The sequence below is a fragment of the Echiichthys vipera genome (assembly GCF_963691815.1).
Source record: "Echiichthys vipera genome assembly, chromosome: 12".
Taxonomy (NCBI): Eukaryota; Metazoa; Chordata; class Actinopteri; order Perciformes; family Trachinidae; genus Echiichthys; species Echiichthys vipera.
This window is the reverse complement of record NC_139837.1, coordinates 2210205-2235113: the sequence shown is the minus strand read 5'-3', so window position 1 is coordinate 2235113 and position 24909 is coordinate 2210205. Positions and strand designations below refer to the sequence as shown.

The 24909-nt window shown below is 49.1% G+C and overlaps 1 protein-coding gene across 1 annotated transcript; it reads left to right on the top strand.

Annotated features, from left to right (window-relative positions):
- The first annotated feature begins 415 nt into the window (after positions 1-415).
- rin3 (Ras and Rab interactor 3) lies at positions 416-24034 on the top strand. Its single transcript, XM_083924786.1, has 14 exons — positions 416-552; positions 4757-5546; positions 6993-7104; positions 7210-7282; positions 8556-8647; positions 9966-11037; positions 12495-12675; positions 12824-12995; positions 14269-14390; positions 20193-20379; positions 21907-22038; positions 22145-22311; positions 23484-23598; positions 23733-24034. The coding sequence occupies exons 1-14, from the start codon at positions 518-520 to the stop codon at positions 23996-23998; spliced, it is 3516 nt and encodes a 1171-aa protein (XP_083780912.1). The 5' UTR covers positions 416-517; the 3' UTR covers positions 23999-24034.
- The last annotated feature ends 875 nt before the right edge of the window (positions 24035-24909 follow it).

Sequence of the window (24909 nt, the reverse complement as noted above, 5' to 3'; positions counted from 1 at the left end):
CTTTAAGGGAGAGGGGAGGGAAGGAGGAGGAGGCTAACGCAGGATCAGCTGCATATTTAGGCCACACACACAGAATCTGAGCCGGGTATTTCTGCAAGTTTGCAAGGTTTAAAGGCACGAATGAGCCAAGATTTGAAGGTGTGATCAGATCATTTGATAGTAGGGACACTCGACATGAGGCGTAAGTTGTAGAGAATATGTCATGGGTAAATAGAGACAGAGAGAGAGAGAGAGAGAGAGAGAGAGAGAGAGAGAGCGAGCAGGGGAAGTGGAAGTGTGGCCAAAGTGCTCGGCCTCTTCCTGCCTGACGATCAGCTCAGCTCAGGAAGTGGAGGCAGAAACCAGAGGGGAGGGCCGACAGAGAGACAGATTTTCCCCCTTTTCGCCTTATTCAGTCCTGCTCCGATCAACAGGAGACGGAGAAAAGGGGGGCGGGGGGGCAGAGCGAAGGCGGGGTTTTTGATGGAGCTGAGACACAGAGAGACGGAGAGCAGCTGAACACTCAATCTGTGGAAGTATGATGGAAGCCAGCGTTGTTTCCAAGGACACAGGGTGAGTGTGTGTGAGGGGTCTGTGGTGATATGGGTGAGAATACAGCGCAGGGACTGTTGAGTGAGACGAGGGGGTTTACTGTGGAGGGGGGGCAGAGTGAGATGGGGGTCCAGGCAGCAACAGGAAAACCAGATGTGATGACTCACCGACTCATATTTAGGTCAAACGCTTCTCAGAGTTTTTGAAGTAACGGACGATGACTTCAAACTAATTTAGAGTTCTCACGCGTGAACGCCACCGAGACCAAGTGGCAACCATTTTGTCACATTTGGAGTTTGTTTCATGCCGCTGGTTTGAATCCGAGAGGTTGAAAGGTGACTTTGACCACTTTGAAAGAGGCTGATCCACCTCTGTAGGCGTGTGGGGGTTTGTTTGGTTTTAAACGTGCACAGTTCACTCTTCACCGTGTAACTCCCCTCTCTTTAAACGGGATGTTTGGGTGATGGTGTTATGTTGGACTTTGACTCTGTTGGACTCTGTTGGACTCTGTTGGACTCTGTTGGACTCTGTTGGACTCTGACGGACTCTGTTGGACTCTGTCAGACTCTGACGGACTCTGTTGGACTCTGTCGGACTCTGTTGGACTCTGTCGGACTCTGTCGGACTCTGTCGGACTCTGTCGGACTCTGTCGGACTCTGTCGGACTCTGTTGGACTCTGTCGGACTCTGTTGGACTCTGTCGGACTCTGTTGGACTCTGTTGGACTCTGACGGACTCTGTCGGACTCTGTTGGACTCTGTTGGACTCTGTTGGACTCTGTTGGACTCTGTCGGACTCTGACGGACTCTGTTGGACTCTGTTGGACTTTGTCGGACTCTGTTGGACTCTGACGGACTCTGACGGACTCTGTCGGACTCTGTCGGACTCTGTTGGACTCTGTTGGACTCTGACGGACTCTGACGGACTCTGTTGGACTCTGACGGACTCTGACGGACTCTGACGGACTCTGTCGGACTCTGTCGGACTCTGTTGGACTCTGTTGGACTCTGACGGACTCTGTTGGACTCTGTTGGACTCTGACGGACTCTAACGGACTCTGACGGACTCTGTTGGACTCTGACGGACTCTGACGGACTCTGTTGGACTCTGTCAGACTCTGTTGGACTCTGACGGACTCTGATGGACTCTGTTGGACTCTGTTGAGCCTGGTTCAGTCTGCTGTGTTTGTCGAGCCTCGTGACATATTCCCCTTTAACCATAATGTTGTTCTAAACTAAAGAATAATGAGAGGTCACAATGACGTGTTCATCCGTTCATATACAGTTTGTTAACCCTCCTGTTCTCCTTGGGGTCAATTTGACCCAATCCGATGTTTGACATCTCTAAAAACACGGTTGACATCTGGTTTTTTTGCTTCATATTTAAGGACTTTCCCTAATTTCATAAGGACAACTGGGAAAACCTTGTTCTAAAGTAAAGAATAATGAGAGGTGACAATGACGTGTTCATCCGTTCATATACAGTTTGTTAAAAGAGCGAGTGCCAGGATTTCCTTTTATTATCCTGAGACTGTGATTATAAAGAATCAGATCAATCACCTTTAATGTCCCGCAGCAACAGAATATTACAAAATAAGATAAAATAAGCTTAAAAGATAAAAAAAATAAGCAAAAATAGGCAATAAAGTTACATCTAAAGGGATAGAAATAGACACATGTACATATCCACATGATATAGAGCAGTTGTTCTTGTTTGGTTTGTTTTGTAATAATAAATAAATATGAGTAAATATGAGTAAATAGTGCAAAAACATAAGTGCCCTTGGTACAGGCGTGTTGCACAGTGCAGGGTACAGGAGGAGGTCAACGGTCTATTGGGAGCATTATCCTAAAGGTCGTGTTAGGTCACGCAAAGTTCAGTTCTGCAGGATAAAAATACTCCTTTAAAAGAATGAATCACGCTTTAAAAATATCACTGAAGTAATAGAACAATCAGCCAAATGTACTTAAAGCATCAAAAGTAAAAGTAATGCAGACAGAGTGTGATACTAATTATGTATTTCTGAATTGTTATTAATGATGCATTGGTGCGAACTGTAAACATCTTATCGTTGTTGCTTGAGCTGGAGCTGATTTGAACCCTTTTTATAAACTGTTGGGTGGATTAATCTATAACTGTCGTATTTTATAATTAATCCAGAACGTTTTCTTTGAATTGTGGTGGAGTGGAAATATAAAGTAGCTCTCAACAACAACTGCTGTGTCTCAGGTTTGGACTTAAAGTGAAATTACGGCGTAAAAATCATCTTTTTCTGCAAATACACTCATCAAATAATCCATCGAGACATTTGTTTTCGTGTAACAGCTGTTAACAGGGAAATCAAGGAGAGTCGCTAACAGCCGGACGTGGCTAACAGTGATTAGCTCGGGGCAGCACGGTGAAGGCATTCAAAGGTCTTTTTTAACCACTAATGCTGCTGAAATAACAGCAAACCTCTGCAGCAGCATGAGAAGAGTCCCTACACACACAACAAAGCAGCAACAGCGTAGTTAGTGAAGCCAGAGTTTATTAAAGAGTGTTTTAAAGACTTACCTACTGGCCCCTGTACCAGCTCCTCTCATAGTAAAGTCCATTACAGTGGAAGGAGCCCATTGGTGCTTTGTTGTGTGTGTAGGGACTCTTCTCATGCTGCTGCAGAGGTTTGCTGTTATTTGCAGCAGCATTAGTGGTTAAAAAAGACCTTTGAATGCCTTCACCGTACTTAGTTACTTCCCCCCCATTAAGTAAAGTGATGTGTACTGTCCCAACGCTCACGACGCACATTAGAAATCCTCCTGACTACGATGATGTGTTGCAAACGTGAGCGTTTGATGTTGATAGTTAAAGATAAAGTCAGAAACAGTTTGTTCCAGAACGACTGAGCCGAGTGTTTTGCTGACAAGCTGCTTTGTTGCTATCCCAGAGACGATTTCGCTGACCTAATGGCAATTCTGCCCTTTTCCTGTGAGCATGACGTGTGTGTGTGTACGTGTGTGTGTGTGTGTGTGTGTGCCGCTGACTCATAGAGATGTGATTTCCTCGATTTCTGGAATTCATAAAACAGTGATCCAATTCAAAACTGGCTTAAAATGAGTTGGTTCATTAAACTTAAGATAAAAACATACACACGCTACTTTATGAGGTGCACAAATACAGGGATCGAACCGGTGTTGCCTTCAGAACCGCCTTAATTCTTCATGGCATAGATTCATCAAGGTGCTGGAAACGTTCACATCGACATGAGAGAACCACACGGCTGCTGCACGTCCGTGATGTTCCACCGCATCCTAAAGGTGCTCTATGGGACTGAGGTCTGGGGTCATGTCATTCTGCTGGATGCAGCGTTTAAGGGCGCCCTCCCACTGTTCCTCCGTCCCGTGCCCCGTGCTTTAGGGTCCTTGTCCCCCATCCAGGCCCGTTTGTACTCACACTACCTGGGCCTCGGAGAATGCTTCTTGCTGCCTATACGTCATCACGCCGTAACACGTCACACGCATTGATGACGTCATGGCGATGCGTGGCTTTGTTTCCAGATCTTTCCGTAGACCTCGGAGTTTTTGTGCGTCTTGTCGACTGTTTTTGAATCTTTTCATCGACCAAATCTGCAGTAAACACTCCACCTCCGCATCACACCAACGTGAACCTTTCACCGCCATTGTTTGAAATGTCCGCGCATGGTCCCTCCTTCTTTTTTCTGTGTCCCAACAGGCGCACAGGAAATGACCTCAGAACCGCCGTAGGCCTCGTGCTCGTACACGTGCGCACGCTCGTGCTCGTACACGTGCAAACGTGCTTTACTAAAACCCACCTCTCCCAAACGGGCCGTGGTCGGCAAGCGTGCCGCTCCTAGACGTGGTACGGTTGCACTCACACTGGTCAAAGGAACCAGACTTTAGCTGTGAAACATGTTTGGGCACGGGACGGAGGCACAGTGGGAGTGCGCCCTGGGTAGATGGGAACTCTGTGGTCATGAGGGGATGGACGGGGTCGGCAGTAATACTCAGGTAGACTGTAAAGCAGAACAATGCAGCGGGCTCCTTAAAGCAAATGGCCCCTGGTTTCCATTATTCACAGTAATGAAACGCATCGACGTCACAAACGGCGTGCAGCACCCGGGGTGAACGCCCGTCCGTGTCACTGCAGCCACCGACCGAGAGTCGAGTCCTGGCGAGCAGATGCTCAGAGACACGATATAAACACATCTGACCCTTTCTCTCCTCTACAGCCACACAAGCCCTCTGACGGGACCACTCGACACTCCCTCCACCCCCTCCACCCCCTCCATCCCTCCATCTTCCCCCCTCTCTCCTCCGTCCCTGCCCCCCTCCATCCCTCCATCTTCCCCCCTCTCTCCTCCGTCCCTGCCCCCCTCCATCCCTCCATCTTCTCCCCTCTCTCCTCCGTCCCTGCCCCCCTCCATCCCTCCATCTTCTCCCCTCTCTCCTCCGTCCCTGCCTCCCTCCATCCCTCCATCTTCTCCCCTCTCTCCTCCGTCCCTGCCCCCCTCCAACCCTCCGGTACGCCCGTGTCGACCCAAACCTCCACCTCCGACCCTGAAGTCCTCGCAGCTCCCCTCTTGTCCTCCTCTACCTCCCGTCTCCAAACCTCCTCCCCCTCTCCCTCCTATGTCCAAACCTCCTCCCCCCCTCGCCGCCAATCCTCCTCCTCCCTCTGTTCCTCCCCCTCTCTCCTCCAACCCTCCTCCCCCGTCTCTTCCTCCTCCTCTCTCCCCTACTCCGATCTCCCCTTCACCCCTGCTTTCTCTCCTCCCAACTGTTGATCTGACTCCTCCTCCTCTTCCTCTTCCTGCTCCATTATCACCAACAATCTCACCCTCCTCCTCCTCCTCCTCTTCCTCCTCTCCTCCTCCACCTCCCCCTGTCATCCCGTCATCCTCTCCAACTCCTCCATCGCTGAGTCGTATAGAGCGGCTGGTTGGGAGCGTCTCGGTGTGGCATCCCAAAGGACTCAGCCAAGACCAAACCACCAGTATAATGGAGAAGGAGACAGCTGGGGTGAGACACACACACACACACACACACACACACACACACACACACACACACACACACACACACACACACACAGTAATACAACTCATCTTGTATGTCAATTGTGTGGCACTTTCTTTTTGTTGTTATTGGGTCAGCCCTGGTTAACCTGACAAAACAAGTGGTTGTGTCACACCATCACCCGCAGAGAGGATGTAAGCAACACCTAGAGTTACACACACTTCACACACACACACACACTTACACACACACACACCATCAACCCCTTCAAATGACAATGTCGGTGTCTTTTGAAACGCTTTAACTCTGCGCCGTTCTTTTCACGGCCATCAAAATGTGTCCAGTTTGCAAAAATAATACAGTTTATCAAGTTAATCCAGTTCAAAAATGAAATGGTTCAAGGTTGAATATGGAGACTGAGCAGAATGTAACAAGTTTGTAGTCGCAACAACAAAAAAGAAGTCCAGCAGTGGGGTTGCCAGGTTGGTCAGACCCGGCCCAGTAGCTCCAGGAGAGCGGAGTCTGTTTGAGCCTGTTTGAACCCGTCCCCTCCAGAAAATCACAGCATCAAAACAAGGATTAGAGGAGTTTGACTGACAGTTAGCGTTAGCCGTTAGCATTAGCCGTTCCAGCTAAGTGCAGATGAAAGTGATGTTAGCATCAAGGAGCAGCGTAGCCATGTGGGCGTGCGTTTGAATGGCGTTCCTCTCCTTTCTCTCAGTCCATGGAGTGAATGCTCGGCCTATAGTGACTCTGGTTGTTGCCCGTCTCCGCTCACTCAGCTGCTGGGACAAAGAACCATTTCACCCAGTGCCAGCCTACAGTAGCTGCACCCAACAACAGTGTTGTCATGGAGATCTGATCTAAACACACAGACTAGAATGTTCTTTTGTCCTTAAACAGGTTTAATGATGCTGTGTAAACGGCCTGTTTAACATGGGGCTCAATGAGAAACTGCTCTGTGATGAAACCTGCCCCTAGTGGACACGCAGAGAACTGACGCTTTTGGCACTTGCACCCACAGAATCCAGAATTTTGTTTGTCTGTGACTTACGGTTCAAAAGTTACGTACGCTGAAACGTAAAGTTTGTTGTTATAGCTCCACCATCTGACCAAACTGCACCAAAATCCATACTTCTCTCCCCTGGATCCACAGCAGTACACACAGTGTCAAATAGATTTACAGACACACACACACACACACACACACACACACACAGATTCCTTGCTTCATAGTTAGACTTTTAAGACCTAAAAAGGTTGAACTTTGCTCAAATGTGGTGTATTAAAACGTGATTCAGTATATCTGGATTTGACTGGATGCAGTTTGTGGTGCTGCACACTGTAAGTCTGTGTATACGTACTGTGTTCGTAAGTCTTGATTCAACCTTTTACTCTCACTGTTCCCCGTCCTGACCTCAGAGTTGTAACCATTGTTGACATTCACAGGCATTCCTCGTCCACAGCTCAGAGGACCAGGGCCTGACTCTGTCTGTACGCCTGCCTGATGAACAGGGGACGCCGCTCGTTCACAACCTGACGGTCAAGCAACACGACACGTGTACGTGTACGCACGAGTGCAGCGTCCTGACTACAGAGAGCTATGATAAAGGATGGGCATTGCAGAGCAGTTAGTGACTCATCCTGTAACTGTTTTGTGTCACAGTTCTTCACTTAGATGGTTCCTCTCTGGTGTTTGACGACATCTTCAAACTGATCTCTTTCTACTGTGCCAGCAGGTAAACACAAATACACACTCTGCACAGTCACGTACAGATGCAGTCAACACACACACGTCCGTACTGAGGCTGTTCCAAAGTGGAGGCTGCACTTCCTTACAAGTCACGTTCAGTGGAGATGAGTTGAGAGTGCTGCTAACGTTTGGGTTAGTTTGGAACGACTTGCGAGTGTGCGCGCGTTGACTTAAGAAACAATGGATGTGGTGATTGAGGTCGAGTTGTTCCTCATTTATGTATATATTTATATATATATATATTGTCAGATAGTATTTATATGTAATGCTCTGGCACTGCTGGAGTTGTCAGCCCGTTTTCCACGCCACATGACGGGATGACAGCGTACAACCCGACATGATCGCGTAAAGATCTAAGCTCTAATAGTTTTTATTTTACATGGTTTTAAACATGATCATTGGGCGACACGGTGGTGTGGTGGTTAGCACTGTCGCCTCACAGCGAGAGAGTTCCTGGTTCAAATCCCGGCTGGGGCCCTTCTGTGTGGAGTTTGCATGTTGTCCCCGTGTCTGCGTGGGTTTTCTCCGGGTTCTCCGGTTTCCTCCCACAGTCCAAAGACGTGCAGGTGTTGGGTTCATTGATGACTCTAAATCACCCGTAGGTGTGAATGGTTGTCTGTCTCTGTTCGTCTCTATGTGTCCTGTGATAGACTGGCGTCCTGTCCAGGGTGGACCCCGCCTCACGCCTGATGTCAGCTGGGATCAGCTCCAGCCCCCCGCGACCCCGACAGGGACAAGCGGCTGAAGATGAATGAATGAATGAATGAATGATGAATCTACAAAAAGCAATAGTATTTAAAATAGCTTCACTTACACATGAAAGTGTTTTGTTTCCCTCCCGCCATTTTGAAATACCCCGCGCAGCGCGTGAACGCAGAGGATTGTGGGTATTTTACCTGAATGAGGATCCATCCGCGCATCCAACAAACAGGAGCAGTGCTTAGCGACGTGGCACCTTTAAAAAGACGGCCTCTCATAGTTAAACGTTCTTCCTTCACACTGGAAAACAGCCTGTACGTGTATTAAACATCCGCAACATGCAATACGCATCCACGCACATTTACACCATAGAATCCATATGAGACACACATATCACACACACACACACACACACACACACACACACACACACACACACACACACACACACACACACACGCGCACACACACACACACACACAAAACAGCAAGATCGTCATGTTATTCAAACTCCCTGCTTTCACGTAATGCTACTGTTTTATTATTAAATCCACTCATAGAGACATTCTGGCCGTCCCGCTGAGGTTACCCCGGGCTATTACCACGGCAACCAAGAGAGAGGAGCTGGAGGTCATCTGTGCTATGAGTGCAGGTAGATACATCTACATTATCAGTGCGCTGAAGTACACAGTAATGAAAGGATTCACATCAATACCACTGCTCAGCAGAAATGTTTCAATGCAAACGTTATATAAACGACAGCATGTGTGAAACATACAGATACAGGATGCATGTACACTTTAAAAGCTCAGTGATTATAAAAGCATTAAGCACTGAGACAAACTGTGTAAAATATATAACATAAACAGACGTTTGATGGGAGCACACCAGGGACTTAATGTGATGAGGCAGTCGTGACGTAACACACTTTCAAAATACGACTTCAGGGTCCGAGCTGCTCTGAGCCTCGTATTCCTACAACGCAGCGGTGCCGTGTTCCCCGTTGTTTGAACAGATCTTTTAAAAAACTACGTAATTGTCATTTAACCTCTTTCTTGAGGATGAAAAAGACGTCTTAGGGCGCCCTCCCACTGTGCGTCCGCACCGCGCCCCGTGCTTTAGGGTCCTTGTCCCCCCCTCCAGGCCCGTTTGTACTCACACTACCTGGGCCTCGGAGAATGCTTCTTGCTGCCTATACGTCATCACGCCGTAACACGTCACACGCATTGATGACGTCATGGCGATGCGTGGCTTTGTTTCCAGATCTTTCCGTAGACCTCGGAGTTTTTGTGCGTCTTGTCGACTGTTTTTGAATCTTTTCATCGACCAAATCTGCAGTAAACACTCCACCTCCGCATCACACCAACGCGAACCTTTCACCGCCATTGTTTGAAATGTCCGCGCATGGTCCCTCCTTCTTTTTTCTACGTCCCAACAGGCGCACAGGAAATGACCTCAGAACCGCCGTAGGCCTCGTGCTTGTACACGTGCGCACGCTCATGCTCGTACATGTGCAAACGTGCTTTACTAAAGCCCACATCTCCCAAACGGGCCGTGGACGGCCAACTGGCCGCAGCACAATGCGGAGCGGGTGCACTCACACTGGTCAAACGAACTAGACTTTACCCGCAAAACCTGTTTTGGCCAGGTGCGGAAGGACAGTGTGAGTGCGCCCTTACTGACGTTAGAGGTGACTGTAATGGTTTGCATGTTCGGCTGTTGTTCCAACGGAGCGTTTGGACCCGAAAGTCGTACTTTGAAAGGGTGTTACGTCACACTGAACAGCCGGATCGGCCCCAAAATGAAGTGTGAGGACGCCTGCAGAGGCTCAGTGAGCAGTAGTTGGACCTTAAGCTAAGAACGACTAATGACCCATCGAGCTCCTATAATCAAGACTACAGAGCAACAAAACACAGCAACATAACCAAAGTAAATGAGTGTTAACCTGTCACTGTCCGCGTGTGTTATAGATTTCTGGGCGTCCGATCTGAACCTTCAGGCAAAGAACCAGAACCTGGATTCGGATCAGAACCAGGGCAGACTGTACTTGTATGTGAACCCAGTCACTGTGAAGGAGAGCCCCAACAAAGAGCCGACGCACTCCTCTATCTCCAAACTTGATAACATCATCGATCAAAGCGCTGCCTCCTCCCTGCAGAATGGAGAGGCTCCGCAGAAGCTCAGCACAGAGGTCAAAGGTCAGACTAAAACCCTGCCCAACCAGGAGGTCAAATTCAAGCGCCCCCCACCCAGACCCCCGAGCCTGGGCTCAGGCTCTGGGATGGGCCTCTTATTCTCCTCTCCCCCCTCGCTTCCCACTTCATCTTCTGTGTTTCCAGCAGCCGACAGAAAAGAGGAAGGAAGGGGAGGAGTAGGGGAGAGAGAAGAGAGGAAGTCGGTGTCAACATCACTTACTCCATCGAGGCCTCCTGTCCCCCCGCAGAGCCGAGCCGCTCCCCCGCTGCCTCCCGCTCCTCTCCGTCGCACCTCCTCCAGGAAAAGCACTGACCGAGAGGTAGGAGAGGGGACGGAGAGAGAGAAGGGACAAAATCCTGCAAAAAAAGCTGAGAGAGAGGCGGGAGGAGAGAGAGGAGAGAGAGGAGAGGAGACCGAAAGTAAACCAGGTCAGTTGAGTGAGGGGGTTGAACACGAGGACAGAAGCCAGCATCGAGAAGAGGAGGCAATAAAGAACAAGGAAAAGAGAGAGAAAGAGGACGAGAAGGAGGAAAAAGAGGTGAAAGTGGATAAAGTGGAGGACAAACAAAAACCCAGCTCCAACTGTCCGCCATTAGTGAACAGACCCTCCCGTCCTGTCCCTCCACCCAGGAGGAAACCGTGCGCACCTGCCTGTCCCAGTAAGGCTGCAGGGGGTTCAGCCAATCAGACTGCTGGGTTGAAGGTGCCCCCTCCCTCTCCTGCGCGGCGGCCGGACGTGTCGCTGTACTCGCCACAGGGGGGTGCCGTGCAAGTAACCGATCCCGACTCCTGCTCCGCGAGCAGCACAGAGGAAGAAGCAGAGGTGGAACAGGAGCAAAACCACAAGTAAGTCTGGATTTACTGATTCAGGTGCAACGTTTTAACCTCACTCCTCCAGATCTGAACTCTGGTTTAAAGATCTTTTGGTGAAGGGGGGGAAATCCTGGTTTCTGATTGGATAAACCATCTGTCCGTCACCAACATACGGGCCAAACCAACCAATCAGGTGACTGAAGCGTGTGACGTGCTAACAGCGTGGAGGCAAAGCTCAGAAAGGAAACAACATGTGGGTAAAGGTGATTTTCCCTTTGTGTTTAACGTGAATTTACGGATCAAAGGCCCAATTTCAGGAGCCCGGTCCATATCCAACAGAAGGATCCAGAGAACAAAGAGTTAGTGAGCGGCTCGCTCCATAGCTGCTCATCTCATCCGTGGAAGCCTCCATGTTGTTTACACTAAAGTGGCCTCTAGGAGCCAAAACGTGTGCTAAAGTGCCCTCTAGGAGCCAAAACGTGTGCTAAAGTGTCCTCTAGGAGCCAAAACCTGTGTTAAAGTGCCCTCTAGGAGCCAAAACGTGTGCTAAAGTGCCCTCTAGGAGCTAAAACATGTGCTAAAGTGCCCTCTAGGAGCCAAAACGTGTGCTAAAGTGCCCTCTAGGAGCTAAAACATGTGCTAAAGTGCTCTCTAGGAGCCAAAACCTGTGTTAAAACGTGTGCTAAAGTGTCCTCTAGGAGCCAAAACGTGTGCTTAAGTGTCCTCTAGGAGCCAAAACGTGTGCTTAAGTGTCCTCTAGGAGCCAAAACGTGTGCTTAAGCGCCCTCTAGGAGCTGAAACATGTGTTGAAGTGTACTCTAGGAGCCACAGGTCCAAAGGCCCAGCCTCTTATCCGGTGTCGGGTCGCGGGGGCAGCAGCTCCAGCAGGGGACCCCAAACTTCCCTTTCCTGGGCTAAAATTCATCCGTTCTGAGCAGAGGAAGCTGATCTATTAACTCCAGTGAAACACTACAGCGCTGCTGCAGCGGAGAACAGAGAAATGTCTGGCCGAGTTGCTTCATAACTAAGCAAAGTGTGCAGATGTCCGCGTGGTTATGTTGCAGCGGCCTGGTGTCGTATTTAGATTTAATCGATCGGTTCAATGGAGATAAACACAGGTCGCAACGGGCGCAGAGCTGCCGATCATGCTGCTGACTGAACCTACAGGCATGCAAAACATCAGCATGCACTATACAAGGATGCTTTGTTTCTTCGTAGAGTGGAAATCATCGAAACATTTTGCGTTACGCGTACAAATTCCTCTCTATGTGACCTGCACGCAAGTTCTCCGATGAGTGAAGACAGGAGCTCGTAATCCATTGGTTCCACTCTGTCGGTCAAAGGGCTCAAAGTCATGAGGCTTGACAGAAAGTTTCTATATTTGAGTGTTTCTAAAAAGCGTGTAATGTGTCACATGGACACTAGATCGATCACGGCGTGTAAGACGTATAAGACATGAAGAAGAAGTCTCACAGTTGATCTCTTCCCAGTCGTCCTGCAGAGAGCCGCAGCCCCAAGGTAGAAGTACGGAGAACCCCCACCACTGTGATGCTGGACCGAGCTCGCTACCGCCTGTCCACCGTCCTCACCGGCCTCATCAGCCACGAACGCCGCCTCACACAGCGCATCGTGGAGCTGGCCAGGGACCCTCTGAGCTACTTCGGTAACCTGGTGAGTGCACCGAGGGACAAAGATCCTGTAGCGGTTTTGGATTTTGAGTTCAACAACCAGCTGATATGTTTGGATTTCTCTGGGTAACAACATCGAGCAAACGTCTGAAACACAAATGGAAAGTTGAGGTTTCGTATTCTGTGTTTAGGTGAAAGAGCATCGTGCGTTCACCTTGGAGACCATGACGAACCACTCGTCCTCCACTGAGCTGCTACAGGAGATCCGACAGATGATGACTCAGCTGAAGAGTTACCTCCTGCAGAGCACGGAGCTGCACGCCATGCTGGAGCCGCAGCATCAGTACGCACAAGACAAGCTGGGTAACTTTAAAGCCATCTTCTTATTTACTGTTTTTTTTTTTACTGTTACAATTAATTTCTTGATTTTTATGCATGATGAAAAATACTCAGCCTGTGAAAACAGTTATGTCTTAAAGTCATGTCGTCTGACTTTGTTAAATCGGAGAAAAGCAATGATGATGTCATAAGAGGTCATTAGGGGCTGGGCAGATTTGCTCAGGTCCCTCCCCATTGTGCAGCACAAGGAGCAACTTGGGGTTCAGTTTCTTGCCCAAGGACACTTCGACGTGTGGACCGGGGGATCGAACTCACTCTTCCACAGCCACAAGGGAGAATTCCCTGCGCCCCCAAAAAGCATTTTCCCCGTTGGCCACCATTGTAAAAGAGACACCTGGGAAACTCTTGACAAGAGACCTCGAACTGCAAACAAGGTCCAAACCATGTAGTTTTTATATCAGTAAAAATTTTCCTCAAGGGGTGGAACAGTGGCACAGTGGTTAGAGCAGTTGCCCCGTGTAAAAAGGCTGAAGGTCCTCGAGGCAGCGGACGCGGGTTCGACTCCGACCTGCGGCCCTTTGCTGCATGTCGCCCCCTCTCTTAAAAAACTGCCAATAAAATAATCTTTAAAAAAATGTTCGGGGTCCGTTCTCTCACCTTGATCCAATCGTCCTCGCCTACAGGAGTCTCCATCTTGTCAGACTTTGACTCCGCCTCATTCCCTCTGACCTAAAAAGGGCATGTATGTGACGTTGGGGGGAGGGGCGTACGTCCATCTGGCTGACGTTTACCTTCGAGGAGAAGTGAGGGCCAGAGGCTAGCTGTCACTCAAGAGGCCACGCCCCTAATTATTCATATGCTTTAACCTCCAATAAAACAAAAACTAGCCCCTCCCCCTCAGTGTTGTCATGGAGATCTGAGTTAAACACACAGACTAGAATGTTCTTTTGTCCTTAAACAGGTTTAATGATGCTGTGTAAACGGCCTGTTTAACATGGGGCTCAAGGAGAAACTGCTCTGTTATGAAACCTGCCCCTAGTGGACACTCAGAGAACTGACGCTGACCGAGCTTCCTGATTGGATCAAACAGGAAGTCTCTCTCTGTGGGCGGGGCTTGGTCCCGCTACTTCATGGTAGTGCAAGACCACAATCGCTGTCTAATTTATGCCGTCGAGGAGAATCCAGGTTTTGTGAATCCCATGTTATGGTGTTTGGTTTTGTTGGCACCGTGTCAGAGAGGTGTTTATCCAGTATCATGGTAGTTTGTGCATTTATTTTTATAACTGTGTCCGTGCAGAGAACATAGTAGAAGCTGCTCTGTGTAAGAGTGTGCTGAAGCCCCTGAGGGAGCCCATTTACCAGAGTCTGGAGAAACTGCACACCAACAGCAACAGCCTGAAGCAACTGACCCAGAACCAGGTAGGACTGGACACGAGCACTTCTGCACGACACCACACACAGTGCTACAGTACATTTGTACCAATACTACGAGGTGTTAAGTTACTTAAGTAGAACTTTTGGGTATCTATACTTTACTGTAGTTCTTGTTTTTCACTTCCACCCGTTACATTTTCAGGTAATTCTCTGTCCTCCTGACATTTTAGAAATAGCCTCGTTACTAAGGATGGGTACCGAAACCCGGTTCTAAATTTGCAGCAGGGGTAGATTTTGAAAAGACCGTAGTATCGACCGGCTCTGACGTTATCGGTTCTGCTTCAAAGTCCTCGCAATCCTCCTGAACAGACTCCGTGTCTTACTCCTTTTCAATCAACCAATCTTGAGGGCCGGTTCGGAGCCGGTGCCAAATCACGCCCCAGTTCTTCGTCTTTCAACAGCTCAAGAGTCGGCACTGGGCCGCAATAAAAAAATGGGTTCCCCGACTCCTTGCTGGTCCAGAACCAGCACCGGAACCGGGTGAAGGTCTTGCTTACATCAGGGGCTAGGGGCGGGGTTATCATGACCAACCACAGCAACGGAAATGTCGTGAGTGGCATTTTAAAAACACAGCGCTGGTGACAACAACAACTCATCGATAACAACAATTTCTCTGTCAGAGGCCGTGCTGCTGTGCAGGGGCCGGGGCGGGGTCTCACTCACCGCCTGCCTGTCACTCTCTCACACATGGTGATGGTGGAGAGAGCTAAGCGGTCTCAAGTGAGGCTTTATTTCACCAAAATTGCCGCAGATAGTAATGCTAATAGGTGCAACAAGTGTTTTGCCTGTAAAGGGACACGAGCAGCCTCTCAAAACATCCAAAAGTGCAAAATATTGAGACGGATAAATGCACCGTTTTTAACCAGCCTAGCTCACAACTCTCCCGTTTCCTCGTCCACCTCAGGCAGTGGCGTCCACAGACTTTTTGAAGGGCAGGGGCGAAAAGGAAAGAAACAGGGCACATAGTGCGTCCTTGCCACTGAAGAGGGCACTTTAACACACGTTTTGGCTCCTAGCGGACACTTAAGCACATGTTATGGCTCCTAGAGGACACTTTAGCACATGTTTAGGCGCCTAGCGGACACTTAAGCACATGTTATGGCTCCTAGAGGACACTTTAGCACATGTTTAGGCTCCTAGAGGACACTTTAAGCACAGGTTTTGGCTCCTAGAGGACACTTTAGCACATGTTTTTGCTCCTAGAGGACACTTTAGCACACATTTTTGCTCCTAGAGGGCACTTTAGCACACGTTTTGGCTCCTAGAGAGCACTTTAGCGCACGTTTTGGCTCCTAGAGGGCACTTTTGCACATGTTTTGGCTCATAGAGGACACTTTAGCACATGTTTTGGTTCCTAGAGGGCATTTTAGTACACGTTTTGGCTCCTGTAGGACACTTAAGCACAGGTTTTGGCTCCTAGAGGGCACTTTAGCACACATTTTTCAACAATTGGGCCATATAGTGAATTGTTAAACATGGCTGTTGACTCATGACATCATCCTGGTATTTCTTCAAAACTGTGCTGGTGACATGGCTTCAAAAATGTTTATTTCAGTACAGTTTGTTTAGTACATTATAAGGTACAAGAAACTAAAGCAGTTGTTTAATCTAATTCTCAATTTGTAACATTTTTATTTCTCTAAAAAGAACCAATTAGTACCGTTAAAGTACTGGAAGAAGCACTATCGTTAAAACTCACTGCACTCAGGTGTGTGTGTGTGTCAGGTGTGTGTGTTTGTGTGTGTGTGTGTGTGTGTGTGTGTGTGTGTGTGTGTGTGTGTGTGTGTGTGTGTGTGTGTGTGTGTGTGTGTGTGTGTGTGTGTGTGAGTGTGTGTGTGTGTGCGTGTGTGTGTGTGTGGCACTGATTGGCGCTGATGAAGCCCAGGTGTGGGGAGTTTTCATATGCCCTGAGTCTCCAGTGCTCAGTGCTGACTCATCATTTCACCATCAGAGGTGGTGTGAGCGTCTCCCTGTGTCACAGTGGTGCTGGAGAGTTTGTTGTGTCCCCAGTCTTTGCCTTTAGTTTTGTGTTTTCTGGGTCTCATGGACTGTTGTGGTTTCTGGTCAGCTGCTGCAGCAGTGGTTGAGTTTATCAGCTTAGTGCTTAATTTACTCAAAGTCCCAGTTTGATCATATTCACTGAAGACGACACTCTGCTCCGATAGAACTACAGAAATCATCATCCCTACGTGCACGTAGAGACGCATTTTTGATCCACAGCGCCCGTATCATCCTGTCCACTCAGCACAGAGCGGACTCTCAGGCACAGTTCGTGCACACGCCACAGCCCCCCCCCCCCCCCCCCACACACACACACACACACACACACACACGTTACAATATCACAGGCACACGTTAAATGACGTCAGCAGTTTCTATCGATGAGTAAGTTAGCCAGCCTCCATGTAGCATGTACTCCATGCTGTTTATCAATAAGAGAAGTCACTTTAATAAGAATCTGGTGCACGTGCACTGACGAGCACTTGATGGGAAAGAGGGGAGGAGCTTGGTGGTAGAGGGGGAGGGGCGTGAAAGTTATAAACATTTGAAATTTGACTGAATCAACTCGATCTGCCAGACTGTCCCACTGCAGCTTTAAGGAAGCCTGTAGTGGCTCTATACAGTTTGCCCCCCCCCCTTTCTTATCTATCCCTATTTCAATTTTGTGGTTATCCCTCGGGGATTAACTTTGAGACACCCCTGGGTCCCCAGCTGCGTCCTAAACCCTCCCCCCTTACCTGAGAGATACCAATCTACCTACTTGTTACGCCTATTTCATGTCTGCATGTCATGTTCAAAAAACACACACTCTCCGTCTTGGTCCGTTCTCTCAACTTGATCCAGTCGTCCTCGCCTACGGGAGTCTCCATCTTGTCAGACTTTGACTCCGCCTCATTTCCTCTGACCAAAAAAGGGCATGTATGTGACGTTGGGGGGAGGGGCGTACGTCCATCTGGCTGACGTTTACCTCCGAGGAGAAGTGAGGGCCAGAGGCTAGCTGTCACTCAAGAGGCCACGCCCCTAATTATTCATACACTTTAACCTCCAATAAAATAAAAACTAGCCCCTCCCCCTCAGTGTTGAAACCTGCCCCTAGTGGACACTCAGAGAACTGACGCGTCTCTTGCTTGTACGCGACCCACATCCATCTGCACGTGACATAAATCACGTACACTCCAGTAAGGGAATATCAGATGTACAGTGTGAAGCCTAGTACGAGGACGATCGTGGCAGAGACTCAAGAGAACTGGAGCGAAATGTCCAAACAAGCACCAGCAGAGAGGTTGGTAACCAGGAAGAGCAGCCGACCTTCTACATCTTCGGCCGTACCTTGAAGAATTTTTTTAAAAACAGCACCTTTCGAATGCGCCGCAAACGAGCTAATGGCTTTCAAAAACTCATCAACTTCAACATGAACGTTTGAAAATAACATAAGTGCAAAACTTTTGAGACGGATAAATGCACCTCTCCCGTTTCCTCGTCCACCTCAGGCAGTGGCGTGCACGGACATTTTGAAGGGCAGGGGCGAAAAGGAAAGAAACAGGGCACATATAGTGCGTCCTCGCCACTGAAGAGGGCACTTTAGCACATGTTTTGGCTCCTAGAGGGCACTTTAACACGTGTTTGGCTCCTAGAGGACACTCTAGCACACGTTTTGGCTCCTAGAGTGCACTTTAGCACACGTTTTGGCTCCTAGAGGACACTTTAACACACGTTTTGGCTCCTAGAGGACACTTTAGCACATGTCTTGGCTCCTAGAGGACACTTTAGCACACGTTTATGCTCCTAGAGGACACTTTAGCACACATTTTGGCTCCTAGAGGACACTTTAGCACAGGTTTTGGCTCCTAAAGGGCACTTTAGCACATGTTCTGGCTCGTAGAGGGCACTTTAGCACACGTTCTGGCTCGTAGAGGGCACTTTAGCACACGTTCTGGCTCGTAGAGGGCACTTTAGCACATGTTCTGGTAATCGTCATTATGGCCTTTAGAAAATTGTATTTTAAGGAGGTGGGGTAGTGCGCGATAGGCCTCCTGTGGCGTGGCCTCAGCATTTACATTACTTTAATACTTACTTACTTAGCAGTTTTGAAATCTGTACTTTTATACTTGAGTCAAAAGCTTGAGTTGATGCATCTGCAGAAGTCTCTTAAAACCCTAGTATCTGTACTTCTACTTGAGTAATGAACTTGAACACTTCTGACACCACAGCAGAGGCAGCTGTGATGCTGACGGTGTGTGTTGTGTTGTGTGTGAGTCTGTTGCTGTGATGCTGACGGTGTGTGTTGTGTTGTGTGTGAGTCTGTTGTTGTGATGCTGACGGTGTGTGTTGTGTTGTGTGTCAGTCTGTTGTTGTGTGTGAGTCTGTTGTTGTGATGCTGACGGTGTGTGTTGTGTTGTGTGTCAGTCTGTTGTTGTGATGCTGACGGTGTGTGTTTGGTTGTGTGTCAGTCTGTTGCTGTGATGCTGACGGTGTGTGTTGTGTTGTGTGAGTCTGCTGTTGTGATGCTGACAGTGTGTGTCAGTCTGTTGTTGTGATGCTGACGGTGTGTGTTTGGTTGTGTGTCAGTCTGTTGCTGTGATGCTGACGGTGTGTGTTGTGTTGTGTGTCAGTCTGCTGTTGTGATGCTGACGGTGTGTGTTGTGTTGTGTGTCAGTCTGTTGTTGTGATGTTGACAGTGTGTGTCTTGTTGTGTGCGAGTCTGCTGTTGTGATGCTGGCGTTGTGTGTTTTGTTGTGTGTCAGTCTGTTGCTGTGATGCTGACGGTGTGTGTCTTGTTGTGTGTCAGTCTGTTGCTGTGATGCTGACGGTGTGTGTTGTGTTGTGTGTCAGTCTGTTGTTGTGATGCTGACGGTGTGTGTTTTGTTGTGTGTCAGTCTGTTGTTGTGATGCTGACGGTGTGTGTCTTGTTGTGTGTCAGTCTGTTGTTGTGATGCTGACGGTGTGTGTTGTGTTGTGTGTCAGTCTGTTGTTGTGATGCTGACGGTGTGTGTTTGGTTGTGTGTCAGTCTGTTGCTGTGATGCTGACGGTGTGTGTTGTGTTGTGTGAGTCTGCTGTTGTGATGCTGACAGTGTGTGTCAGTCTGTTGTTGTGATGCTGACGGTGTGTGTTTGGTTGTGTGTCAGTCTGTTGCTGTGATGCTGACGGTGTGTGTTGTGTTGTGTGTCAGTCTGCTGTTGTGATGCTGACGGTGTGTGTTGTGTTGTGTGTCAGTCTGTTGTTGTGATGTTGACAGTGTGTGTCTTGTTGTGTGCGAGTCTGCTGTTGTGATGCTGGCGTTGTGTGTTTTGTTGTGTGTCAGTCTGTTGCTGTGATGCTGACGGTGTGTGTCTTGTTGTGTGTCAGTCTGTTGCTGTGATGCTGACGGTGTGTGTTGTGTTGTGTGTCAGTCTGCTGTTGTGATGCTGACGGTGTGTGTTGTGTTGTGTGTCAGTCTGTTGTTGTGATGCTGACGGTGTGTGTTGTGTTGTGTGTCAGTCTGTTGTTGTGATGCTGACGGTGTGTGTTGTGTTGTGTGTCAGTCTGTTGCTGTGATGCTGACGGTGTGTGTTGTGTTGTGTGTCAGTCTGTTGTTGTGATGCTGACGGTGTGTGTTGTGTTGTGTGTCAGTCTGTTGTTGTGATGCTGACGGTGTGTGTTGTGTTGTGTGTCAGTCTGTTGTTGTGATGCTGACGGTGTGTGTTGTGTTGTGTGTCAGTCTGCTGTTGTGATGCTGACGGTGTGTGTTGTGTTGTGTGTGAGTCTGCTGTTGTGATGCTGACGGTGTGTGTCGTGTTGTGTGTCAGTCTGTTGTCCTAGGCAGCACCACCACAGCGTTGGGAATAACCACTGCCGTCCCCGAGGCCTCTGCTATGGAGAAGATCAGCATCAAACTGAACAACCTCCACCTGGAGTACTCTCCCCAGAAAAAGATCGATCTGATGCTGAAGGCCTGCAAGATCATCTATGACTCCATGTCTGTCAGCAGCCCAGGTCAGAACCCCGTAACTGTCGCCGTGCTGCCTATAAACTGTACAGTTGAAGCGGAAAATGACTTTCCCCTCAGGATGTCCATAGATCTTCAACCACTTGTCCCTAACGGGGTCGGGGCTGACATCAGGCGTGGGGCGGGGTACACCTGGACAGGACGCCAGTCTATCACAGGACACATGGAGACAAACAGAACATAAAGTCTCAAAATCTAAAGTCATGAGCATTAGGGCGCCCTCCCACTGTGCCTCCGTCCCGTGCCCCGTGCTTTAGGGTCCTTGTCCCCCCCTCCAGGCCCGTTTGTACTCACACTACCTGGGCCTCGGAGAATGATTCTTGCTGCCTATACGTCATCACGCTGTAACACGTCACACGCATTGATGACGTCATGGCGATGCGTGGCTTTGTTTCCAGATCTTTCCGTAGACCTCTGAGTTTTTGTGCGTCTTGTCGACTGTTTTTGAATCTTTTCATCGACCAAATCTGCAGTAAACACTCCACCTCCGCATCACACCAACGTGAACCTTTCACCGCCATTGTTTTAAATGTCCGCGCATGGTCCCTCCTTCTTTTTTCTATGTCCCAACAGGCGCACAGGAAATGACCTCAGAACCGCCGTAGGCCTCGTGCTCGTACACGTGCGCATGCTCGTGCTCGTACACGTGCAAACGTGCTTTACTAAAGCCCACCTCTCCCAAACGGGCCGTGGACGGCAAGCGTGCCGCTCCTAGGCGCGGTACGGTTGCACTCACACTGGTCAAAGGAACCAGACTTTAGCCGTGACACGTTCTGGTGCACGTTACGGATGAACAGTGTGAGTGCGCCCTTGGAGTCCTTCTCAGGCTGACACGACATGAATAATACAGAAACAATACTCTGAACCATTAGGTCAAATAACAATAAAGGAGCAAAGTGTGAAAATTCGACACTCTCTGTTCTAGATACGATTCATTTATATTAACTTGCAGCATTTCCGTCCACCTGTTTGGAGTCAGTCTGTGCAACTTTAACGGTCCCCGCTTAAAAGAAATCTCGTCCACATGAAAACGCAAAATCCACCTCTGTCAGGTGGTCACGTCTAGAGCGCTCCACACGTCTGCAAGGATACAACTGACTGTTCACCGTCCCACAGTGTGACGTCAAACAACGGTCCTCCTCTCCACCCATGACCGCTGAAACCAGTTCACCCTGGACTCCCTGGGTCAGAACTGCGGTTACGTGTGGATGAAAGAACAAACCGCGCAGAAACACACGCTTTCAAAAACACCCACGTTCGCGTGGACGGCCCCTCACAGATGCAGAGAATAGATGGTGACACCGCAGCCTGCTGTGACCATCGGCCTCTGCCAACACACGCCCTCCCCCTGCGCCGGGGGGGGACCAGGGCACCCCGCCCCCTGTCTGATCCTTGTCTCATCTATGGTCTTATAACCGAGGGGGCCGGAACAAACAAATGTCATATCCGTATATATATTTTATCTGCTGTTTTTAGACTAACATGAGTACGTGTGTGTGTGTGTGTGTGTGTAGGGCGGGCCCACGGTGCTGATGACTTCCTGCCTGTAATGATGTATGTCCTGGCCAGATCCAATCTGTCGGCCCTGCAGCTGGATGTTGAATACATGATGGAGCTGATGGACCCATCATTAGCACTAGGAGAAGGTACCCAGGAAATACCTTGTTTTTCCTGTAGCTGTGTCTTTACGTTTACCACATTATTGATCATGCCCGTGTGTGTGTGTGTGTGTGTGTGTGTGTGTGTGTGTAGGGTCCTATTATCTGACCACCACCTACGGGACTCTGGAGCACATTAAGACTTTTGACCAGCAGAGGTCAGCAACACGGCAGCTCAGCAGAGAGGTGCAGGACTCCATCCACCGCTGGGAGAGACGACGCACGCTCAACCAGGAACGCATGGCTCAGGGATCTGTCCGGGTACACACACACACACACACACACACACACACACACACACACACAGGACTCACAGTGACTCACCTCCTCAAAGAGACCACCAGGATCGGTGTGTGATGCTTCCAGTTTAAAGGCTCAAAGACTATTGTGATTAAAATGTGATATCCGTCACCAATGCTTAGACGTGAGAGACACACTGATACGTGTCCCATGTATTGTGCTTATGTTTGGGGAAATATAAGCACAATAAAGCACAGAAGAGTCACATGCGGCTGCTTGGTCAGGAACCAAGTCTTTAACGTTCTGGATTCCTCTTTTTCAACGTGCAGGAAACAAAACTACATTGTTAGGTTCATAAAAATATGGTTGTTTGGGTTCAAATAAGTGCGTTTGTCATGTAATTCACGTGCGTGACGTTAGTTAAAGCTGTACTCTGTACGTTTTTAATCTATTTTATTGTTTTTTAAGCTTCTATCCATCAAATAATGAGTTAAAACCATGGCGACTGATCATGTGACCCACTAATGAAAACACTTGTTGCCGAGTTTTACAATATCGTGTCTGTGGAGACGTTCCCTCTCTAGATGTAAACGAGCCGCCGTGTTAGCGACCCTGCTGACAGCAGTCGCTCTGTCGGCCCAGATCGTCACTAACTGTTAAGCTGTGTTCGCTTGTAATCAGAAATCTGGAACTTCCAACTTCTGAGTCAGAGCAGCACTGGGAAACTGATACAGGTGCAGTCAATTCTGACCATACAACATTATATTTAAGTTCAGAAAGTGTATCACACTCAAAAACATCACATATTCACAAGCATGTATATAAAAACACACATAAAATATACATATATATATATTTATATATATTCAAGTCAGCGTTGACCTTTGGTTTCACATTGGACACGAACCGCGGTCTCCATGTTTCTTTGACCCACCCCCTTCCTAAACAGACTCTGTGCTCTTTATACGACGTCATCTCACCACACCGCGGCGAGCAGTTGAAACTCTGTCTCAGACACTAAAGGGTGCCTATTGGATCAGTATCAGATGCTGAGGCCCACTGATCGAGCCGTCGTATTTGACGAGCTGGGCGTGAGAACGGGATGGAACAGACTCCCATGCTGTAGAGAAACATGCTGAGATGTGTCCGTGCAGTTGTCTTTGTCCAACTCTCCGTGTGTTTCTGTCCTGCAGGACTTTCTGACGGTGTGTTGTCCAGAGATTGGAACCAACCCCAAAACCCTGGGAGTCCTCCCCACCACCACAATGCACCAGCTGGCTGAGCAGTGCGCTGCACGCTTTGAACAAGGTAAACGTTCACAGTTCAGATCCAGACCTCAGACAAAGAACACGATTTTCATAGATACTCTCAAATTCATTATATATCAAAGGGACACACTAAAGGTGGAATCTGTTGAATGCCTCCATGTTTCTCTTCCCCAGACTCCTTCATCCTCAGCGTGTACATGGATGGCGTCCACCAGCCCCTGGCTCCCACGGAGCTGGCCCTCAGCGTCAAGAACAGTTCCCAACCTGGAGCCTACTGCTTCGTCTATCACCCTGTCGACCAACACATCAACCCGACATGCCGCAGCTGTCCCACTGACCCGCCTCCAGCTCCTCCTGGACAAAACGCTTTCCCTGCTGACTTCACAGCTGTCAACGCCGTGGAGCCAGAGGCGGAAGAGGAGAGTCTGATTAGCTTGTAACCGCTCCAGTTGGTGACTGCATCAACAAACGAAATCAGTGTTTTAACCTCAGGTCAGACTTAAACGTTGATCTGAACGAAGTATGACTTAACCTGACTCTCGCCAGATGCATTTCGACTCCTCCTCGCTCTCCTCAACCATCCGGGGTCGCTCCAGAGGAAAGTGGTTTCAGGAGGTCGAGCCAATCAGGAGGTTTTTACCGATGTGACGTAGCGGAGAAGGGACTGTTGTGATTCAGACAACAATGGCGGCTCTCATGGAGGAAGCAGGCGTCAACATGGATGCTGCTGTTTCATCCGTGTTCTCCGATCCAGAGAATCTTTCTTCTTTGAGGGCGCCCTCCCACTGTGCCTCAGTCCCGTGCCCCGTGCTTTAGGGTCCTTGTCCCCCCCTCCAGGCCCGTTTGTACTCACACTACCTGGGCCTCGGAGAATGCTTCTTGCTGCCTATACGTCATCACGCCGTAACACGTCACACGCATTGATGACGTCATGGCGATGCGTGGCTTTGTTTACAAAAGCGTGCAGTCTTTTGGCCACATAATTGAAAGCAGCGCAGAAAACATGGTAACGTTTTTGGCTTTGTGGGTTTTTTTGGACTCATTGTGATGCGGCACGACCTCGTTTAGTCGACGCTGCAAGGCGACAACTTGAGTTGAACCGAACGGCACAAAAGAAATTTTCTATGTCCCAACAGGCGCACAGGAAATGACCTCAGAACCACCGTAGGCCTCGTGCTCGTACACGTGCGCACGCTCGTGCTCGTACACGTGCTAACGTGCTTTACTAAAGCCCACCTCTCCCAAACGAACCGTGGACGGCAAGCGTGCCGCTCCTAGGCGTGGTATGGTTGCACTCACACTGGTCAAAGGAACCAGACCTCAGCTGTGAAACGTGCTCGGGCACGGTACG

Excerpts from the sequence above, each read along its gene's own strand:
- rin3 (XM_083924786.1), top strand. The coding sequence starts at position 518 with ATGATGGAAGCCAGCGTTGTTTCCAAGGACACAGG. Across the intron at positions 7,105-7,209 it reads GGTCAAGCAACACGACACGT|TTCTTCACTTAGATGGTTCC; the intron begins GTACGTGTACGC and ends TTTGTGTCACAG. Across the intron at positions 12,996-14,268 it reads GTACGCACAAGACAAGCTGG|AGAACATAGTAGAAGCTGCT; the intron begins GTAACTTTAAAG and ends GTGTCCGTGCAG.